This window comes from Rhynchophorus ferrugineus, unplaced genomic scaffold, assembly GCF_030347505.1.
Source record: "Rhynchophorus ferrugineus isolate W39M unplaced genomic scaffold, kcgeb_rfMv2 rfM7, whole genome shotgun sequence".
In the NCBI taxonomy this organism is placed as follows: domain Eukaryota; kingdom Metazoa; phylum Arthropoda; class Insecta; order Coleoptera; family Curculionidae; genus Rhynchophorus; species Rhynchophorus ferrugineus.
In genome coordinates, this window is record NW_027472586.1 from 18,902,520 (window position 1) to 18,921,067 (window position 18,548).

General features: G+C 31.0%; 1 protein-coding gene and 1 long non-coding RNA gene across 2 annotated transcripts in view; one reads left to right on the plus strand and one right to left on the minus strand.

Moving 5' to 3' along the window:
• Positions 1 to 18,548, plus strand: part of LOC143199680 (uncharacterized) — a 769,697-nt gene that overhangs the window by 682,512 nt on the left and 68,637 nt on the right. The window lies entirely within an intron of this gene.
• Positions 1,288 to 6,486, minus strand: LOC143199676 (uncharacterized). The gene is made up of 4 exons (XM_076409656.1): positions 6,352 to 6,486; positions 6,116 to 6,289; positions 2,583 to 2,746; positions 1,288 to 2,518 (listed from the first exon to the last, which is right to left on the minus strand). Exons 2-4 carry the CDS (start codon positions 6,281 to 6,283, stop codon positions 1,486 to 1,488), a joined length of 1,365 nt encoding a protein of 454 aa, XP_076265771.1. The 5' UTR covers positions 6,284 to 6,289; positions 6,352 to 6,486; the 3' UTR covers positions 1,288 to 1,485.

Here is an 18,548-nt window from a genome sequence, read left to right on the forward strand (position 1 = left end):
TTACGTTCAACTATATGCTTTTAGAAAATAAATAGAAATGAAAAAAATGTTCAGAAATTAAAATTTAGATGCTTAATTTACTATTCAGTTAACTAAGTTTCCATTTCAACTCTTAATTGTAGCAATGTAAAAATGTTTTCATATTTGTTAAACATGGAAATTGTAATATAAAAATAAATATCCTCTTGTAATTCTCAATATAATTTACATTAGAAAATAAAAATTACTGTATTAAATTTATAGCAATAAAATAATTTGAATTGCATGTAAATAACCAATATTCATATGACCTGCTTTTGTTTTTTTTTGTTAAAGTTTTAGAGTATCCTTTTTAGCAACGAGGGTTTATCTGAACTGGACCTACTGTTTAATATGGGCTTTGAAACACGGTCCTTATTATTAAGCCTACCGACTGGCGAGTGACCAACTTAAACTGGAATAATTTTTCTTGTCGGATATTATACTCTTGCCTTTGGACAATCACAATTATAAACAATAACAACGATTATGGCAACAGTAGGATGACCGCACTGTTGCTTTAACCACGTACCAACCAAGCTCATAAGAGATGTTGGAATGGAATTGTTTTTATTAATTTTGACTGAATGAGATATAATTTATATACATAATATTTAATTCTTTCAATTATTCCAGTACATCATAAAATTTCAAAAAGTTTTTAAATTTTATTTAGTATTAAAATGTTAAATATTTATAAATATTTGTTAATAATTTATAAATGAATATATTTATTTAAAATATATCATATTTTTTAAATTTCCCGCTTGTATAATTTAGTAATTTAGTCACAACTTTTTATATGGGAGATCTTCGTCTTCTATGTCTGACTATTCTATGTTCTAAATATATATCAACATAGGATGTTCAATCTCTGCGTCTTCACCGAGGTCATTTATGCCAACTCACCTTAAAGAGGGCTCTTTAAATAATCCAATCATAAGTTTTTTTAAAAATATATTGGGAATTTAGGAATTCGATTAGCCTTTTTTTGTTAGGTTTAGCTTCAATGTTTATTACTTTAAAAAAGTTATTAGCTTCAAATGATATTTATAATATTTATTATTCACAATATCTTCGTAAATTACAACAAAAGTCTCAAATGTTACTTCACTATGCAGTTTAATTAATTGAAATAATATAATATATAATTAGGACTCGTTGTTTAAAAATATCTAAAGCGTATATGTTAGAATATAATTTCTATTACACAAATTTTATACAATATATTTGGATTGTGAAATGAATAATGGAAAGAAACGAGAGTAACATTTTTATATAAAATATATTTTGTATTTTAGATTACATGCTCATCAATATTTGAACGAAATTCACGCTTGCAGTCCATTCAGCTTACATTCCATAACCTATTTGTACCAGTAGAATATTAAAGCTTTTTGTTATCTCAAAATATCACCAGAAAATTATATTGAGCAAATAACACTCTCAGATTATAACATATCTTCATCACCAAGGTCTCCACATATCATTCGAGTCTGTATTTCTTTCATGGTCATTATGTTGATTATCTTTTTGTTCATCGACATCGGCTGAACGTTCGAAAGGACAGAAAGCTTCCAATCTTCTGTGAGCATTTAATACGACATTACTTGAACAGACTGGGTTTAAATCATCAGTCGAATCGGACGAGCAATTGACGTATGTAGATGGTACTGCTGCGTGTGACGTTTTGATCAGTTTATTTGGTCGCGAATCTTGGGTAACCGTTGTAAGTAATCCTTGAATTTCGCCATATCCTCGTTTTATTCCACGAGATACCGGCTGATTTTCTTCCATATACAAAGAGTCTTCCTTTTGCTGCGCTTGTCTGTACCTCTCTTCTTGATTGGTGATGATGCCAAATGGTTCCGAAACTTTTTTAATGACGCTTATATGTTCAACAGTTTTTTTCTCTTTTTCTAGCGGTTTGTGAATAGGGAATTTCATGGTCTTTACTTCCAACGGAATTGGTTGAACGATTTTATCTCCACTGGGCTCGACTGTAGAGCTAACTTGAGGTACTTGATGATCCTCTATAACATGTCCCGATTTCGGATTAAATAAAGTGCACACATTAGAATGAACAGGCTTATCTTTCGGTGATTCGACATTTGGTTCGGTAGGGCTATGTGCAGACATTTGAAACTCGGTTCTTTGAGCTGAAACAGCATCAAAAGCGCTTGGTCCTCGGTTCATCGATGTAGGTTGATAATACGGCATGTTGGAGGAGTTTGGTACTAAAAGAGCAAGCTCTCCTGTTGGTAATCTGCTGGGTATTAACTGCAGCCCTTGTGGTATTAATCGAGGATTGTTGTTCTGATCGCCGGCGTTTTGTGAGTGTAGGTTGGAGGCATAGAGATTGCCACTAGGTAGCATTGAAAGATTACCGGTTTTTGGTAATCCAAGGGGGTTCTGTTCGAAACTGCTTATACATTGGTTGAGGTGGTTCGACACTCGTTCACGAACATCATTATCAATAATGTTGCTATTGTCCATAAATCTGCGAAACAAAATAACAACATTAATTCGGCCGCCAAGAAGAAATTAATCTCTGTGATACTCACCTATCGATTTCAGAAGCACATTCATTGAAGCCGGTTTTGAATCTTCGCACTACCGAGGGATCAGTGGCCATTGCAAAAGCCATCTGTTGGCGTTGAAAATTTTGGAGGTACTTTACAGCCATTTCCAAAATATCAGCTTTCTCCATTTTAGGGTGACGGGCGGGCTATAAAAGAAAACATTGCAATTAGTTACTTAATTTCTGCTATATTTATGAATCACATCACTTATTGTATATACAAGGTGTCTTATTCCGATGTGTTTTCTATGTGCCTATACCTCGAAAACTTGAAGGTTCCTCAACAAAATCTAATAGATGCAAGAATTTAGACACCAGTATGCTGATCGGGGACTTAGTATGGCTGGTATATGAACATGGCAGTTAGCGTTTTAAAAGTTCGCTAAAATCATGTTTTTGCTATCCATTTTTACATTTACGAACAATTAAATAAGTAGAACTACTCCAAAAAACAATCTACATTATAAAATACAAATATATGAATAAAGTTCAAGTATATAATAGGACAATTGAAAAGTCTCCATCCGTAAACATAGATGGCGCTACTAAAATTAAATCCATATGTTTTTTAGTTAGCCGTAACCTTCAAAAGATGCGTGTATAAGTTTTACAGCTGTTGGATCTTTAGTTTGTGAATTATAACATTTTGAGAGAAGCAACTTTTGTTATTGTAAAAAATGCATAAAAAGGAATTTTGCGTGTTGATAAAACATTGCTTTTGGAAGGGAAAAAATACAGTTCAAGCAAAAACTTGGTTTGATGTCGAGTCTCCGGACATTGCCCCAGAAAAATTAACCATCAACGTATGCTAAGTTTAGTCGTGGCGAAATGAACACCGAAGACGGTGAACGCAGTGGACACCCAAAAGAGATTGTTACCAACGAAAACATTTAAAAAATCCACAAAATGATTTTGAATGACCGTAAATTGAAATTGAATGAGATAGCAGACACTCTAAAGATATCAACTGAATGTGTACATCATATTATTCACGAATATTTGGGTATGAGCTCTGTGCAAAGTGGGTGCCGCGCGAGCGCACTTTTGACAACAAACAACGACGACTTGATGGTTTAGAGCAGTGTTTGAATTGCCCAATTTTTGAATTGATATGTGACAATGGATGAAACATGGCTCCATCATTTCACTCCGAAGTCCAATCGACAGTCATCCGAGTGAACTGCACACGATGAACCCGTTCCAAAGCGTAGGAAAAAAGCAACAGTCGGCTGGCAAGGTTATGACGTCTGTATTTTGGGATGCGCATGGAACAATTTTCAATGACTACCTTGGAAATGGAAGGACCATCAACAGCGACTATTACATAGCGTTATTGGGCCGTTTGAAGGACAAAAAAAAAAGAACGTGATGCTTTACCAAAACAATGCGCCGTATCACAAGTTAGTAAAACAGTGGCAAAAATCCACGAATTGGTCTTCAAACTGCATCATCAACTACCGTATTCTCCAGATATGGCCCACAGCGACTATTTCCTATTCTGAGATCTCAAAAGAAAGCTCACTGGGAAGAAATTTTCGTCGAATGAAGAGATGATCGCCGAAACTGAGGCTTATTTTGAAGCAAAGGACAAATCGTGCTACAAAAATGGTATCGAAAAGTTGGAGGGTCGCTATAATCAGTGTATGACCCTTGAAGGGAATTATGTAGAATAAAAAACTAATTTTGGGAAAAAATTTTATTATGGTAGGGCTGCGACTTTTCAATTGACCTATTACTTTCAAGAATTATATAAGATATAAAAAAGGTTCAGAAAGGCCAATTCTGATGCATAATAATATATAATTATTGACATATAATATATTCAAGTGTTTTTATTGTCGCAATGTAATTTTTGTAATTTGTTAAGCATGGAAATTGTAGTGTAAGAATAAATATTAGCTTGTATTTTTCAATATGTTTTGTAGATATTTCATTGAAGTGTTAGTGCTTTAGCAAATAAAAATTACCTTATTAATTTTTTTATACTAATTATTATAAATTTAAATTACACGTAAATAACCAATATTCATATGATATGTTCTTGAAATGGAACATTATTAATTCATGTTAACTGAAGGGGTTATGATTTAACAATACATTAACAATTATCCCAGTATAACACAAAATTTCTTCTTATTTATGTTGTTCTTATTATTCTCGTTATTTATGTTGTGTATTTATACTTTTATAAATAAAAATCGCATTTTTTTAATTACCCGCTTCAGTCACTCTCTGTATTTCCGAGGCGCATAATTTAGTCACAACTTTTTATATGGGAGATCGCCTTCTACGTCCGACTCTTCTATGGGATGCTCCAAATAACATAGGATGTTCAGGTTCTGTGTCATTGCAGAGGTCATTTATGCCAGAAGAGTGATAAAAATATTTTTTTCCCCAGAATACGTCCAGAATTTAGTGTTCTTTGCTTTAAAAAATTATTATTAAAAAATGTATAGATATGCTGCGTCATATTCCAATTGTTTCGATTTTAATAATGTAAAACATCTAGAAGGATCTAGAAGGCCAAAAGTTGGCTCCAGGACAATTAATTACAAGACTTGTTGGGTGAAAAGTCAACGTAAGCTCTCAAAGAATATCTCAGACAGTTTAGCAATTGATCAATCATGGGGAAGATAAAAAAAAAGGAAAAATTACTACTACACGAATTAACTGAAAATTCTATCTTGGACCATTCCAAGATAGCGGATAAATTACTTGACAGACAAAAAATAGAAAGTTATTCCAGCGTGTTGTGATTGGTGATGAAAAGTGATCTACAATGTTAATTCCCAGTGCAAAAATTCATTGTTTAATCCAGGAGTATTGCAGTGCATACGATGGGATCAGCAACGTGTAATGTATTGTAAACTGCTGAAAAGCGAATGAAGCGGTTACTGAAGATGTCCATTAACATCAATTGAACCAATTCAATGATATTTTGTTGTAATAAAGACTAGAAGTATTGAGTGACAGATGCAGACATCCTCTTTTATGAAAACGATAGGCCGATCCTTACAAGACTTGTAAAGGATACACAGTTGCAGCTCGAATGAACAGTGCTGCTTTACCCAGCGTACTCATCAGACATAGCACCTTTTGATTACCACTTGTTCAAATCGATGCAGCATGGCTTGGTTGACACACATTTTGACAATACCGAAGAAATGCGAAAATGGATCAATGATTCGTTCTTTCGATATAATAACCCAGAAAAGAAACGTTAATAGGAAATGACGGAAAATATTTTGTTTAAAATATATTGTACCAGTTTTTTTAATAAATACCTTTTTAAATTAAAAAAATAATAATCAAAATACGATTTATTATACGTGGGTATAATAAATATAATATTAATATAAATGTATTTAATTTTTAACGAAGCAAAATAAGATACATTCTAAATGTATGTGCTACATATTAATTGAAAATAATGTTATTGAAATTCTCTTAAAAAACTTTACATGTTTGTGAATGTTGACAATGTTCATTGCATTGTGGGCGCTCATCAATACTTACGTCTTTGTTCATTGCCTCCAATAGCAGGCCTTTAATTTCGTTCATGTAATTATTCATCCGTGTTCGCCTTCGTTTCTCCATCATCGGCTTGTGATACTTTCTCTTTTCTGCTGACGACATATTCGAGGATTGAGTTTGGTGATGCTCTTCTTCGCTCAGTCGCATCATAATTCACTAGACAAGAAAGAATATATTGCAACGTCCAGTAATGCGGCCTTTACACTATCAGGACTCACCTTTTTTTGTTTAAGAATCTGGGATTTTCTAAAGTTGTTATAAGGACACACGAGCACATATAGTCTTTATCACTATCACTGGTTGTCACTGACGAGAACGGATATCGAATGATCAGTCGCACGTCTCGATATTCTTCGCTGAAGGGCTGACACGTCGGTCATCTGACCTTCGCAGTTCGAATGTCGACCTATTTTGAAAAACTTCCGATATACATTCCGAAACACCGTGGGAATATACCCCCACCCCTTGCGGTCGTTTTAATATTCCGTCTCGCTTTTCTACCACGCGATTATACCTTTTACGTAGGGAACGCATACAAGGGTTGCTCCTCAACTTCTTTTATTTACTATTTTCAATCTATTCATTTATTAAGTTCATATTTTATTTAATCTGGTATTATAAACATCAGCGTCTTGTTTGTTATGTGTCCGACATTAAAATATATTGTTTCCGAATTCATCAATTACTCCATTAAAATTACCATATATTGGGACATTTTAATTAAACTATAAAACACAAAAACAAATGAACAATTAATGGACTTATTAAGAGTAAAAGCTTAATAGCTCATTTATATTATTAATTCAATAAAACCAGAACGTGTAAAATAATCCGCACATTTTTTATGCAAATCCAGCTACTTTCTAACTAATAAATATATTATTCCTTCCGTATGTTTAATATTCTAATGTAACTAATTTGATATAATTAACAAACAATCATAAATTATACTATTGTTTACGAATTCATTAATTCTAATCGATTAGAACCATATTCGGGTGCTCTAATTAAATTATAAAACACAATAACCGAATTAACAGGTAATGGACTTGTTAACAGTAAACAGTTAAAAGCTAATTTATTTTATTTATTCAATAAAACCGGAACATGTAAAATAATCGACAATATTTTAATGCAAATTCAGATAGTTTCGAATTAATAAATATATAAGAAATATATGTTTAATATTCTGATTTAATTAAATTTGAATTGTTATTTGAATTTTTTCAAATGTTTGAATTTTAAATTAATTTTGAATTTTGAAACCACATAACCAAAGTCGTTTCCATTTATACGAATCATATTTTTGTTAAAAATCTGTTCAAACTTATAACAACTTCAAAAAAAAAAAATATATATATATATATATATATATATATATATATATTATTTGAATAAATAAGATTTTTACCTGATGGTATAATCAATGAGGGTAAGATTTGGAAAGACCCAAGTGTGACAGTCACACGCTGCCACACTTCATTAGACCCACGTTTTGAGAATCAAAGATTGATTGCCACCCTTTCACTTTTGTATATAGAATCAAGAAAAGTATCACATGTACATATTTTAATTAAAATTAGCTTAATCTATGAATGATGTAAAATTAGTTTTAACGAACAAATGGCGTTACATAAATTATAATAATATCACTTCATTTATATTAAAAAATATAATATATAATTATAATATTTTAAGGGGAGCCTATCCATATATTTGAATTTAAAATACTAATCAATCAATACTAATACTAATCAATTTGACCATTTTTTTAGTAACACCATATTTGAGATTTTCGAAGAAATTGAGAAACTTCTAAACTTCTAAAAACTAACAGCGTTATAATATTTTTTTCAATTGCTTGCTTCAATCGTGTTCATTGTTTATAATAGAGAGTCGAATTAAGGGTTTGTTTCTGATTCTTCGTTCTGGTTTTTCCTAATCAAACCAAAATGATACAATTTCGATTGATTTCACCAGCGATTCATAGATGAAAACCCAGTTCAGTGAATGTTGTTCATTTATATGGAATCAATGTATCGAACTTATTTTAGTATTGAGTTTTATGTAAATAATTTAACTCTTTATGTCATAAGATAAAATATGTCGATCTGAAATCGAGTAAACCAATTCTAATATCGGCGGTCACATAATCACTCAATCAGCATAAAGACTATCCAATTTTCTATGAGTCTAAACTGAATTTTTTCCTTCTCGGAGGTTCTGGAATATCCACTTTCAAAGAGGAACAATTTTTACCGAATAAAGGTATCTTCTATAGACAAGATAGAGTCAAACGAATTATAATATGAATTCATTGAATAAGTTTCATTATACCTATATGCAACTATGGAATCATCTATTCGGAATAGTTATAGTTAATGTAAATAAAAAATAACAATTACTTATAAATATTTGATATTATTTTTGCATATTAAAACGTATTACGTATCTATAGCCTATCCTAAGTTTTTTTGTACATAAGCCATCAAGATGTTTAATATATTGCCTGCTGCAATTTGTAAATTCGTTTTAAAATCAGATAATATTTTCCTTCTCATTGTACTCTTACTAAAAAGAGACATAATGCTGTATAACGATAAGTTCGAACGTGTAACCGAACTAGCCTGCTAAAGTCGTCCGGCTGAAAAATAGAAGAGATCTAAAGGAACTGGATATTGCTTTTAAGAGAATACAATTTTTAAAAGCATATAATAGAAAACACGTCTAGAACTCTAACTCAAAGGTGCTATGGAAAAGAGTTCAATGAGACTATATTTTTAATCAAACACAACCCTAACCTACAAACTATTATAACTGTGTACTTAATTGTAGTTTTAAGTCCTATAATAAATGCATTGGATTTATTATGTTAAAATAACTTATATTTGATAACAGTATTTTTGTTTAATATTTTATTTAGGTTAGAATTTTGTTGTATGTTAAAGCCAAACTCAACTAAAACTCAAAGTTGATACGGCAACATTGCAACGTCTTGACGTCACAAATTTAGATGACGTATGGACAAAATAACTTTGGATAGACTATAATAATTTCTTCTTCAGTTTCTCGTCTCTGGATGGCAGACCGCATATTGCTCTGCGTGATGCCTTTCTTTCTGAGATTAGTTCCATTCTTGAAACGTTTTTAATGTATAATCATCTAATGCTGCTTAAGAGTAGTTATCTACAGTTAATTAATAGGAATTTCCATTCTTAATTATATTATTTAAGATATGACACTGAATAACTTTATAAGTACTAAATTCAGTATAAACAGGCTTAGTTGATATAGTGGTCAAGGAGCCAGGACTATCCTTTTACTGTTACGATAGTTACGAGCTCGAACCCTGCTGGGGTATAAGTGTAAAATTTTGTTTATATTTACCTATAAGGCAAGAGTGCTAAATCCGACAAGGATAATCCTCCCAGTCCATGAGTGGTTACTGGCATCAGTAAACAGGCTGGGTAAGACCGGATTCCTACTAGAATGATCTCTAAATTGGTCATTAGCCATGTGGTTGACTTAAGCCAGCCCAGATGAAACGATATTGGTAAAAAGGGGACTAAAATAAATGAAATAAATATATATTTAATTTATAATTAAATATCTCCATTAGTTGACGCAGAAAAATCGAGGTTAAAGATAATAATTTGTAAAAATCTTTACGAAAAACACCGTCCTTTTTCATGGAAACTCTTTATCTCACCCCTGTATTTGACGGGTTAAAACTACCGCGTGAGAAATACCTATGCACATCCACGTTATGTGAGTTATTCCCACGTACAGGGCTGTAACAGGTAGGGTAACTGTATTTGGCAGTGTGTTAAATAAGGGAAAATTAGATCTGAATGAGATGGTTTTTTCTTGTCGGGTTTCCAAAGAGATCGGAAGATGTTGGGCGGATGATTAGAAAAAAAATATATGTTGTATCTTGTTTTATTTTTATTATTATTGTGAAAATGAAAGTAATTTCTAGAAAACTGGCTGTTATGATGATTCAGTTATTTTAAAAATAAATTTTATTGAACATTAGTTGTACAAATTTTATTTCAATAAATGTACTGGAAACAATTAATATTTATATTATCATTAAAATATTTGAAATTAACATTAGTTCTGATGGATATATTTTTTTATTATTTCGTGCTCAGTAATTATATTAAAACTTCTTCAATTAGTGTTGTTAAATTAGGGGATTCGAATCCCACCATAGCATTTATGTAACGGTATGATAAGTAACATTTATAATTAACAAAGCACAATATGAGATGGCTTTCAAATTGGCAAAAAAACAAAAATAACAAATAATAGTAATTATATTATTATATAATTAATAAGCTATTTTTTAATAATTAATAATTAATAATATATATATATCAGCTAATTATAGATATTATATATACTAGTTAATATATATAATTAAATATAGCTTTAATTATATAATTATATAGCCAGGTTAGTTTTCGCAGTGCCCAAGGCCACAGGACGGCCCTCCTAACATTCCTGCGATAGTTGCTGTTTCAAATCCTACTGAGGCATGGTTATAAATTTATATTTGTGATTGTTTATAAATGTGATTGTTCATAAAGCAAGAGTGCAAAATCCGACGGGGAAAATTATGCCCGTCATGCCAGTCGCTGGGAAGACTGGATATCTTCTGGGATGCTCCCTAAGTTGGTCACTCAACTGTCAGTAGACTTAACAGAACTGTCAATAATACCATATATCCATGTAACCTTATGTAGCTTTTGGGTAGAGTCATTAATTGTGAACTCCCCCATGTGGAGGAGGCTAAATATCTTGACGAGCATTTAGGTCAATGTCTAACTTGAAAGAAGCACATATTTACTAAAGGAGGTTACAAGATATTACTATACAATCAATAATTAAGCCCATTTTATTTATATTGAATTCAGCTATAGGATGCTGCTAGAAAATCTAATGTAGCCAACGGCTCCAAAACAAAGCGTTTTATGCTATAGCCGCTGCTCCGTACTACGTCTTTAATGAAGTCATACAGCGTGATATCCCTTTAGAACTATAATTCAAAATTTTAGTTTTGAGTTTCTTGGAGTGTCAGTACACCCTAATGTATTTACCAAACCACTAAAATTGAGTTAAACAGTGCGGAGATTAAAATGTTTAGTTCTATCAGATCTAATGTAAGAACAGACAATTACGTTGGAGCTAGATTTAGAGTAAGATATTTTATACAGCATCCCTTAGTGAAGTGACCTTCTACGTGTTTTGAACAACTTTAGATCGAAAATTGCGCTTTTCTTGCTTCGATTTCTTTAAAAAATAAATAACATTGAGGATCTTAAAGGGCTGACATTATCGGAATTATTACTTTTCTTCGTCTCTAAAGGCTATTTAGTATCACAACACCGCATCTGATACCTTAAGGAAAAACCCGTATTTTCTGGAAAATAATTTAAATAAAAAACTTCACGTCATATCATTATAATATATAATATGTGTCAGCTCGACAGCGTATTCTGAAAATTGGCTACACTATTGAGAAAACGGGACAATTTCGCATTCTGATTCTTTTTACAGGGACAAGGAACTGAAAAACAGGTGTCATGTTTAGATATATACGATATACTCGTACTACCATTTTACCATATAGAGCAAAAGCTCTATAACGAAACTTTGCATTAATGTAAACACACAATTCGTACATTCGCCAATTTACGCAGACTAAAACTGCAGTTTTTTTTCTACCTAAAAAGAATGATCCTTTCTTTTAATCAAACGGTTTTTATCAGTTCATAATAATTCAGTTTAAAAATTTACATATATTTTATTGACTTCTATAAGAAGGGATTCGTAAAACTACTCGTATTAATTTAAAAATTGTTTATCACTAAATTATTATAAAATAATTATATTATTATTAAAAAAGAAGCAATTATTTCGTTTAATTATCTGATGATCATTATTAAATAATTATCGGCCTATAGCATCAATAACATCCTTTAACCCTATCGGAAACAGTAATGAAAAGGAAAAGGGAAAAGCATCCGCCGACACGATTAGGTCATATTCCTTTTTTTATTGTATCTTAAAAGTACCTGTTTTGTTCACAAGGGCCCTCAATACGGTCGTTTTTGTACTCCCACTTTCTTAAGTGACTGCAAACAACGCCATTATGGGAACTAAACTTCATTTTTTGGCCACATCCGCTTCGAGACACACGCCTAAAATCTTAAGAAGATCAGTGGCGTAGTTGTGTATTCTGTTAAGCTGTATTGATATATTTAATCTATTATTTATTTTGCCTAACTAATATATTTTTAAAATTACGTCTTTTACTTACTTAATTACGTAATTACTTAATTATTAATTTATAAATTAAGTTATTACAATTGTTCTGCTTGATAAATATATCATCATAGTATTTCCCAAATTAAAATTAAATTAGACTGTTAAAGTTAACAGTAACACTTATAAGCTCGTGTTGATTGAATGACTTCAATCTTCTTATATCCTGCTAAGTCTATTGCTCCATGGATAATTAAATAAATATAAATTCATGACTGTGATTTATAATTGATTTAATTGATTAATAGTGATTTAGCGAGCTTATTTCATGTTTTATGCATTTAATTTCGAGGTCTTCGTGCAATTTCTTATTGGTGACATAGCGATAGGCATTGGTAATTAATCGAAGAACATTGTTTTGGCAGCACTGGATTACCAGTAAATTTTATTTAAAATTAATATATTAACATAAAATTAATTAACTAATTTAATTACTTAAAGATTCAACTGGCTCAATTAACCAGTTGAATCTTTAATTTCGTCCTAGTTTTCTAAGATTTGCTTTAGTCATGCCTAAAAACGATTAGTAAGTTGTACATATCGTTGTGTTTCATTGTTCATTAAAAATTCCATCGGTCATACCAAAATGTCATCTTTTTGTTTAGTTAGGTTGAAGCAATTCGTCACAAGACATAGGAATGAATCGATTTTTTTTGAATTACTGTAATGCACTTTTACAGTAAAATTCAATTATTTCAAAAAAAGACCTTTTCTATTCAATCTAGAGAATTGTATAATTCGTTTGCATTTCAAAGGTTTTACTTATTATGATATTATGTTATTAATTTTGTTATATGTGTAATTTATTTAATTTGATCTTTTTCTGTTAGCTATAAAATGATTGTCCAATCTTATTTTATTAGTCCCTGCAGCCATTGGAACTTTTTCCATTAACACTGTCCAACAGTTAATATGCTTAACAATAATCTTATTCTAATTATATTCTTAATCTTATATATATTTATAATTCTCTACCCTTATTAATAATAGATTGTTTTTCCACCACTTATTTTTTCTGATTGGGTGGTTTTTTCCATTCATTTAGATGATACTATTTGTTCTTAACATTATTTTTCTTTCTGCTGAACATGTTTATCTCTTCTTCTTTTTCATATATTGCTAGAATGTAAAACCAATAATAAGTAATGAATTCGTATTTTCTGTATTGATATTTTAGGCTTATTTGTGGGAAATGATTGCTGTGTTTCCTGTTTTTATAAGTTTATTCCACTAAGTTCTTGTTATTTTAAATAATTAAACAAATGTGCTATTAAATTGGTTCATCTTTTTGTTTAGTTAGGTTGAAGCAATTCGTCTCAAGACATAGGAATGAACCGATTTTTTTTGAATTACAGTAATGCACTTTTACAATAAAATTCAATTATTTCAAAAACTGGTGTTTCAAAAAAGACATTATTTCTATTCAATCTAGAGAATTGTATAATTCGTTTGCATTTCAAAGGTTTTACTTGTTATGATATTATGTTATTAATTTTGTTATATGATATTATTAATTAGACTTATTACGTTCGTTTTTCTTGAGAAGTTGATCACGATAAGGGATACTTTTTTTTGATTAGCCAAAGTGTTCTTCATCTCTAAATTTATCGAAATTATCACGTTTAAAATACGGACAACAATACTAAAAATATACCAATTTTTAGTCACACCCGGTCTTTCAGTACCCGGTCTGGTTCCTGGCGTGACAGGCATTGTTTATCTTATCAATTTATACCTCTTTTCCAATAGACAATCACAACTAGACATATTTTCTTAGATATATTTTAAAGACTCCTTTTTATCAACGGGGGTTTATTTGGACTGGACCTACAGTTTAACTTGGGCTTCGAACCACGGTCCTCGGCATTAAGCCTACCGACTGACCTGTGACCAACTTAGAGACCATCCCAGAAGTCATCCGGTCTTACCCAGCCTGGTTACTGGAGTGACTGGGATGATTATTCCTTGTCTGATATTCCACTGTTGCCTATAAAGACATTTACAATTACAACCACAAACATAAAGTATTGCTGCAATAATAGGTTGTCCTCCTGTCGCCTTGACTACTGCGCGAACGAAGTGGGATTATTTGACGTGTTCTTTCTTCTTTCGTTATTTTGACATATTATTTAAACACACATTATTTCGTTGTAATTTGACATATTTGAGAGTAAATGTTCTGATTTTATCGAATGGAATAAGATTGGATTTCTGTCAATATTATAAGTTTCAAGTATATTTAAGTTAAGCATTCAATACACAGTGTTATTATAGGAGTCAAAATGAAACCAAGTGATTCTGCGCATGGGATTCACATTTTACAAAATTCGTTAACATCTGCTATTTTTTAAGAGAGTGAAAAATTGGATTTATTCTTAAATTGCCTCAAATGATGAGGAATTTTTCAATATATACAATAATTTTTCCAAACCATGCTTCAAAATTTTAAAAATCCTCAAAAGTTATTTGTAAACTCTATATTCTGATATATTCTTGATTATAGTTATTATTGTATGAGTAAATGTTACACCACTGGCTACCATCTTCAACACGATTAGGTACTTTGTGGTGTTTATTTGGAGATTTCAACTTTAATGGGACCAGAGACGATTTTTCCCTTTTTATTTACATCGTTATATATAATTCTTTCAATATTGGGATAGATTTTAGCGCCGGAGCATTGTCTAATAATCATGCTGTTTGTTTGATCGATCAGGTTGGTTTTTATGAGAAAATTAAATAGATTTTGTTGCCAGTTAAAAACGAGAACGAGATGGATTTTGTCTTGAAACCGATCCTGCACTAGCCGTGGGAAGAAATAAAAAAATAGGGGACAACCACATACTGTCACTATTGTAAGTAACACGTTGGATAGCTTTAAACAAGGGGGTTGCGGATACCGGTTAATAATTCGTCATTAAGCATATTTAATAGTCTAAAATAATGTATAACATATTCAAATACAATTTGAAATAATAGAGGGCTCGGGAAATAATTTCACTTTTTCAAAGCGTATTTATTTATACAAGGTTTGCTATTTATATTTTTAGCCTAATAATGAAGACAGTGCCTTATTAACAAAAATGGTTTTATTGTTTTTCGAGGTATTCTACATAATGATCAATACATTATTATTTATCACTCTTGTGGTTCAGCAATCTGCCCAGTGGGCAATAAGCATTTCTTATGATAATAACGCATACATTACATGTATAGGATCACTTCATTAAATGATCTTCTATATAAAATATTAACTAAATTAGTTATTCTAAAGTCTATTATCTCCTATAACCGGATCGGATGGTGTTAAACGCTTTAGTCTAAGCACGACTAAGATACTTTTAAAATATTTAACACAAACACTTTCAATTACACTCGTTATGAATTCTAAAGGGATATCATGTTGTATCACATGACTAGAGATATAGCACGGGGCATTGACAATGACAATACTTTTTTTTTGAACCGTTGTATAATTATTGCAATTCTAATTGCTAGCAGTACTCCATAGTTAGATTCCATATGACCAAATAGGCTTAGGAATGGATTCATATAACAATACCTCGCGATATCTAGTGATAACTCGTATTTGAGTCCGATAAGCCAATAATTTGATATAGTTTAAGACCAAGTTGTTACATGGGTAGATTTTGATTCATTTGCTATACGCCATGTCTTCAACCACAGTTGTGTTTTATCAAGGTGTGTTTTGATGATGTTATTGGATTTTCGCAAGATGCTAAGATGGCTAAGTCGTTTGCATATATTGTCGCTGTAGCGATTTTTATTGTCAATAGGCCCTTTTCCCTTGGGTATCGGCCCCAGTATACTACTTTGCGGAACTCCTGAATATATTAATATTTAATATGTTCATTCTTTTTTATAATCAAATGTCGATATGTGAGAACTGTCGAAATGTGCTATGCAATCTAACAATATCTTTTGGCATTGAAGTAAAAATGTATTTTGTTTACAAGTTTTTAATTTCAAAAACTTTCGAGATTATCGGTAGTAAACTTATTGGCCGGTAGGAGGTGACATCTTCTGGTATTTTTCCTGGTGTGAAAATCATTATTATGCTTGCTACTTTCCAAATACTAGGGAAATAATTTATTCATAGTATTGCCTTAAATATAAATATTAATAATTTTACACCCTTCTCTGTTCTTGTAATATTATTTCAGTTATTAAATCATATCCAGGAGTTTTTTTTAATTGATCTCTCTCATTATTGTTTGTAATGGCGAATTTAGGTAGCTGATAATTGTCTCAGACAGGAAAGGCTTAAATAAATTTTTTAAGCGATTAAGTGATGTAATTTTAAAAAATCTATAATTACTATCGAATGGTCAGAAGGTGGATCAAAACATATTCTTACCCGACATATATGTTACTTGTATCAATCTCCAAAACATCGATTTTGAATTAATCACAGGCTTGTTGAGGCGCCGAAAAACGTTGTGGCCTGTTAATCGCTGGTCCGAAATCTTCTCTTCGATATTTTCAAAGACATAAAAGACTTTGAAAATATCTCTATTTTAAATATATTGTGAATCTCGAAGAAATATTTATAAAAATTATACAGCTAATAATTAAAACTTCAGCAATTTTACAGATATTTTTTTTGTATCTATAAATGATGTATTCAATAACGAGTATATGTATTTAAGAAAAACACCATGTTGTTAAAAATTGCATTATTTTGTGAAGCAAAGTGTAATTTATTTAATTTGATCTTTTTCTGTTACCTATAAAATGATTGTCTTTATCCTTACAGCACAATCTTATTTTATTAGTCCATGCAGCCATTGGAACTTTTGCCATTAACACTGTCCAACAGTTAATATGCTTAACAATAATCTTATTTATCTATATATATTTATAATTCTCTACCCTTATTAATAATCGATTGTTTTTCCACCACTTATTTTTCCTTGTTGGGTGGTTTTTTCCATTCATTTAGATGATATTATTTGTTCTTAACATTATTTTCCTTTCTGCTGAACATGTTTATCTATTCTTCATTTTCATATATTGCTAGAATATAAAACCAATAATAAGCAATGAATTCGTATTTTCTGTACTGACCTTTCAGGCTTATTTGTGGGAAATGATTGCTGTGTTTCATGTTTTTATAAGTTTATTCCACTAAGTTCTTGTTATTTGAAATAATTAAGCAAATGTGCTATTAAATTGGTTCCTATTGTTGATTGTAAATATTGACCTTAACTGTTTAATCGTGTTATTGCTCACATTTTTTTAACTGGAGAATTGTTTTATTTTGTGGCTCAATAACAACATTTTCTGTTAATGCATTTACTATATAATCTGCAACAGAGGTACTACTCACTTACAATGTGCACTCTGGATAGTCGGTGTATTTATATTTTATCATTTCCGCTGTCTTTTCAGCTCTAATAATTACCCTCTGTTGGTAATTATTTCAGCTAATAACTATATAACTAGCTCATGTAATCAAGAAAGATATTACACTTTGGGATCATTAAGTAAACTAACCAAAACACCGTTCTTCTTATCGACATGTACATATGTAAGTGCAGAACCTCTTGGATTTTATTATGTCTTCTGTAATCGATGATTTCGTTCAGCTTGTTTTCACCTTTAATCCTCGAACATTTTCATTTGATATTGACTTGTCTTCTACTATTAGATGCTTGTATGTATTTTAATAATTTTTTCACTTTAAAAAGGTTAAAATATATTGAAAAAAAAATAGTGCAATATATATTAATTTAATTATTATTCATAATTTTCTATAATTTTTCACAGCTTTCTGGCAACGAGTCGAAAGAACGTTTGTTTCTCTGGTGAGCAGGCTGGCTGCTGCAGAACTTCCAATTCGAACTGTAACATAGTAACCTCCAGAACTTTTCCATCTGTAGCCGAACGTCGTCTTACAATAAGGTGACTATATGTCTGTTAGTCGCTCTTGCTGGTGTTTTTAGTAAAGAATAAGTTATTATAATTGTTTAATTGGAATCGATAGTCAGTTATCTGGTTTTAACAACTCATAATACAATACACCTTGCTAATACCACCAAATGCACAACAATAGTCTATAGCA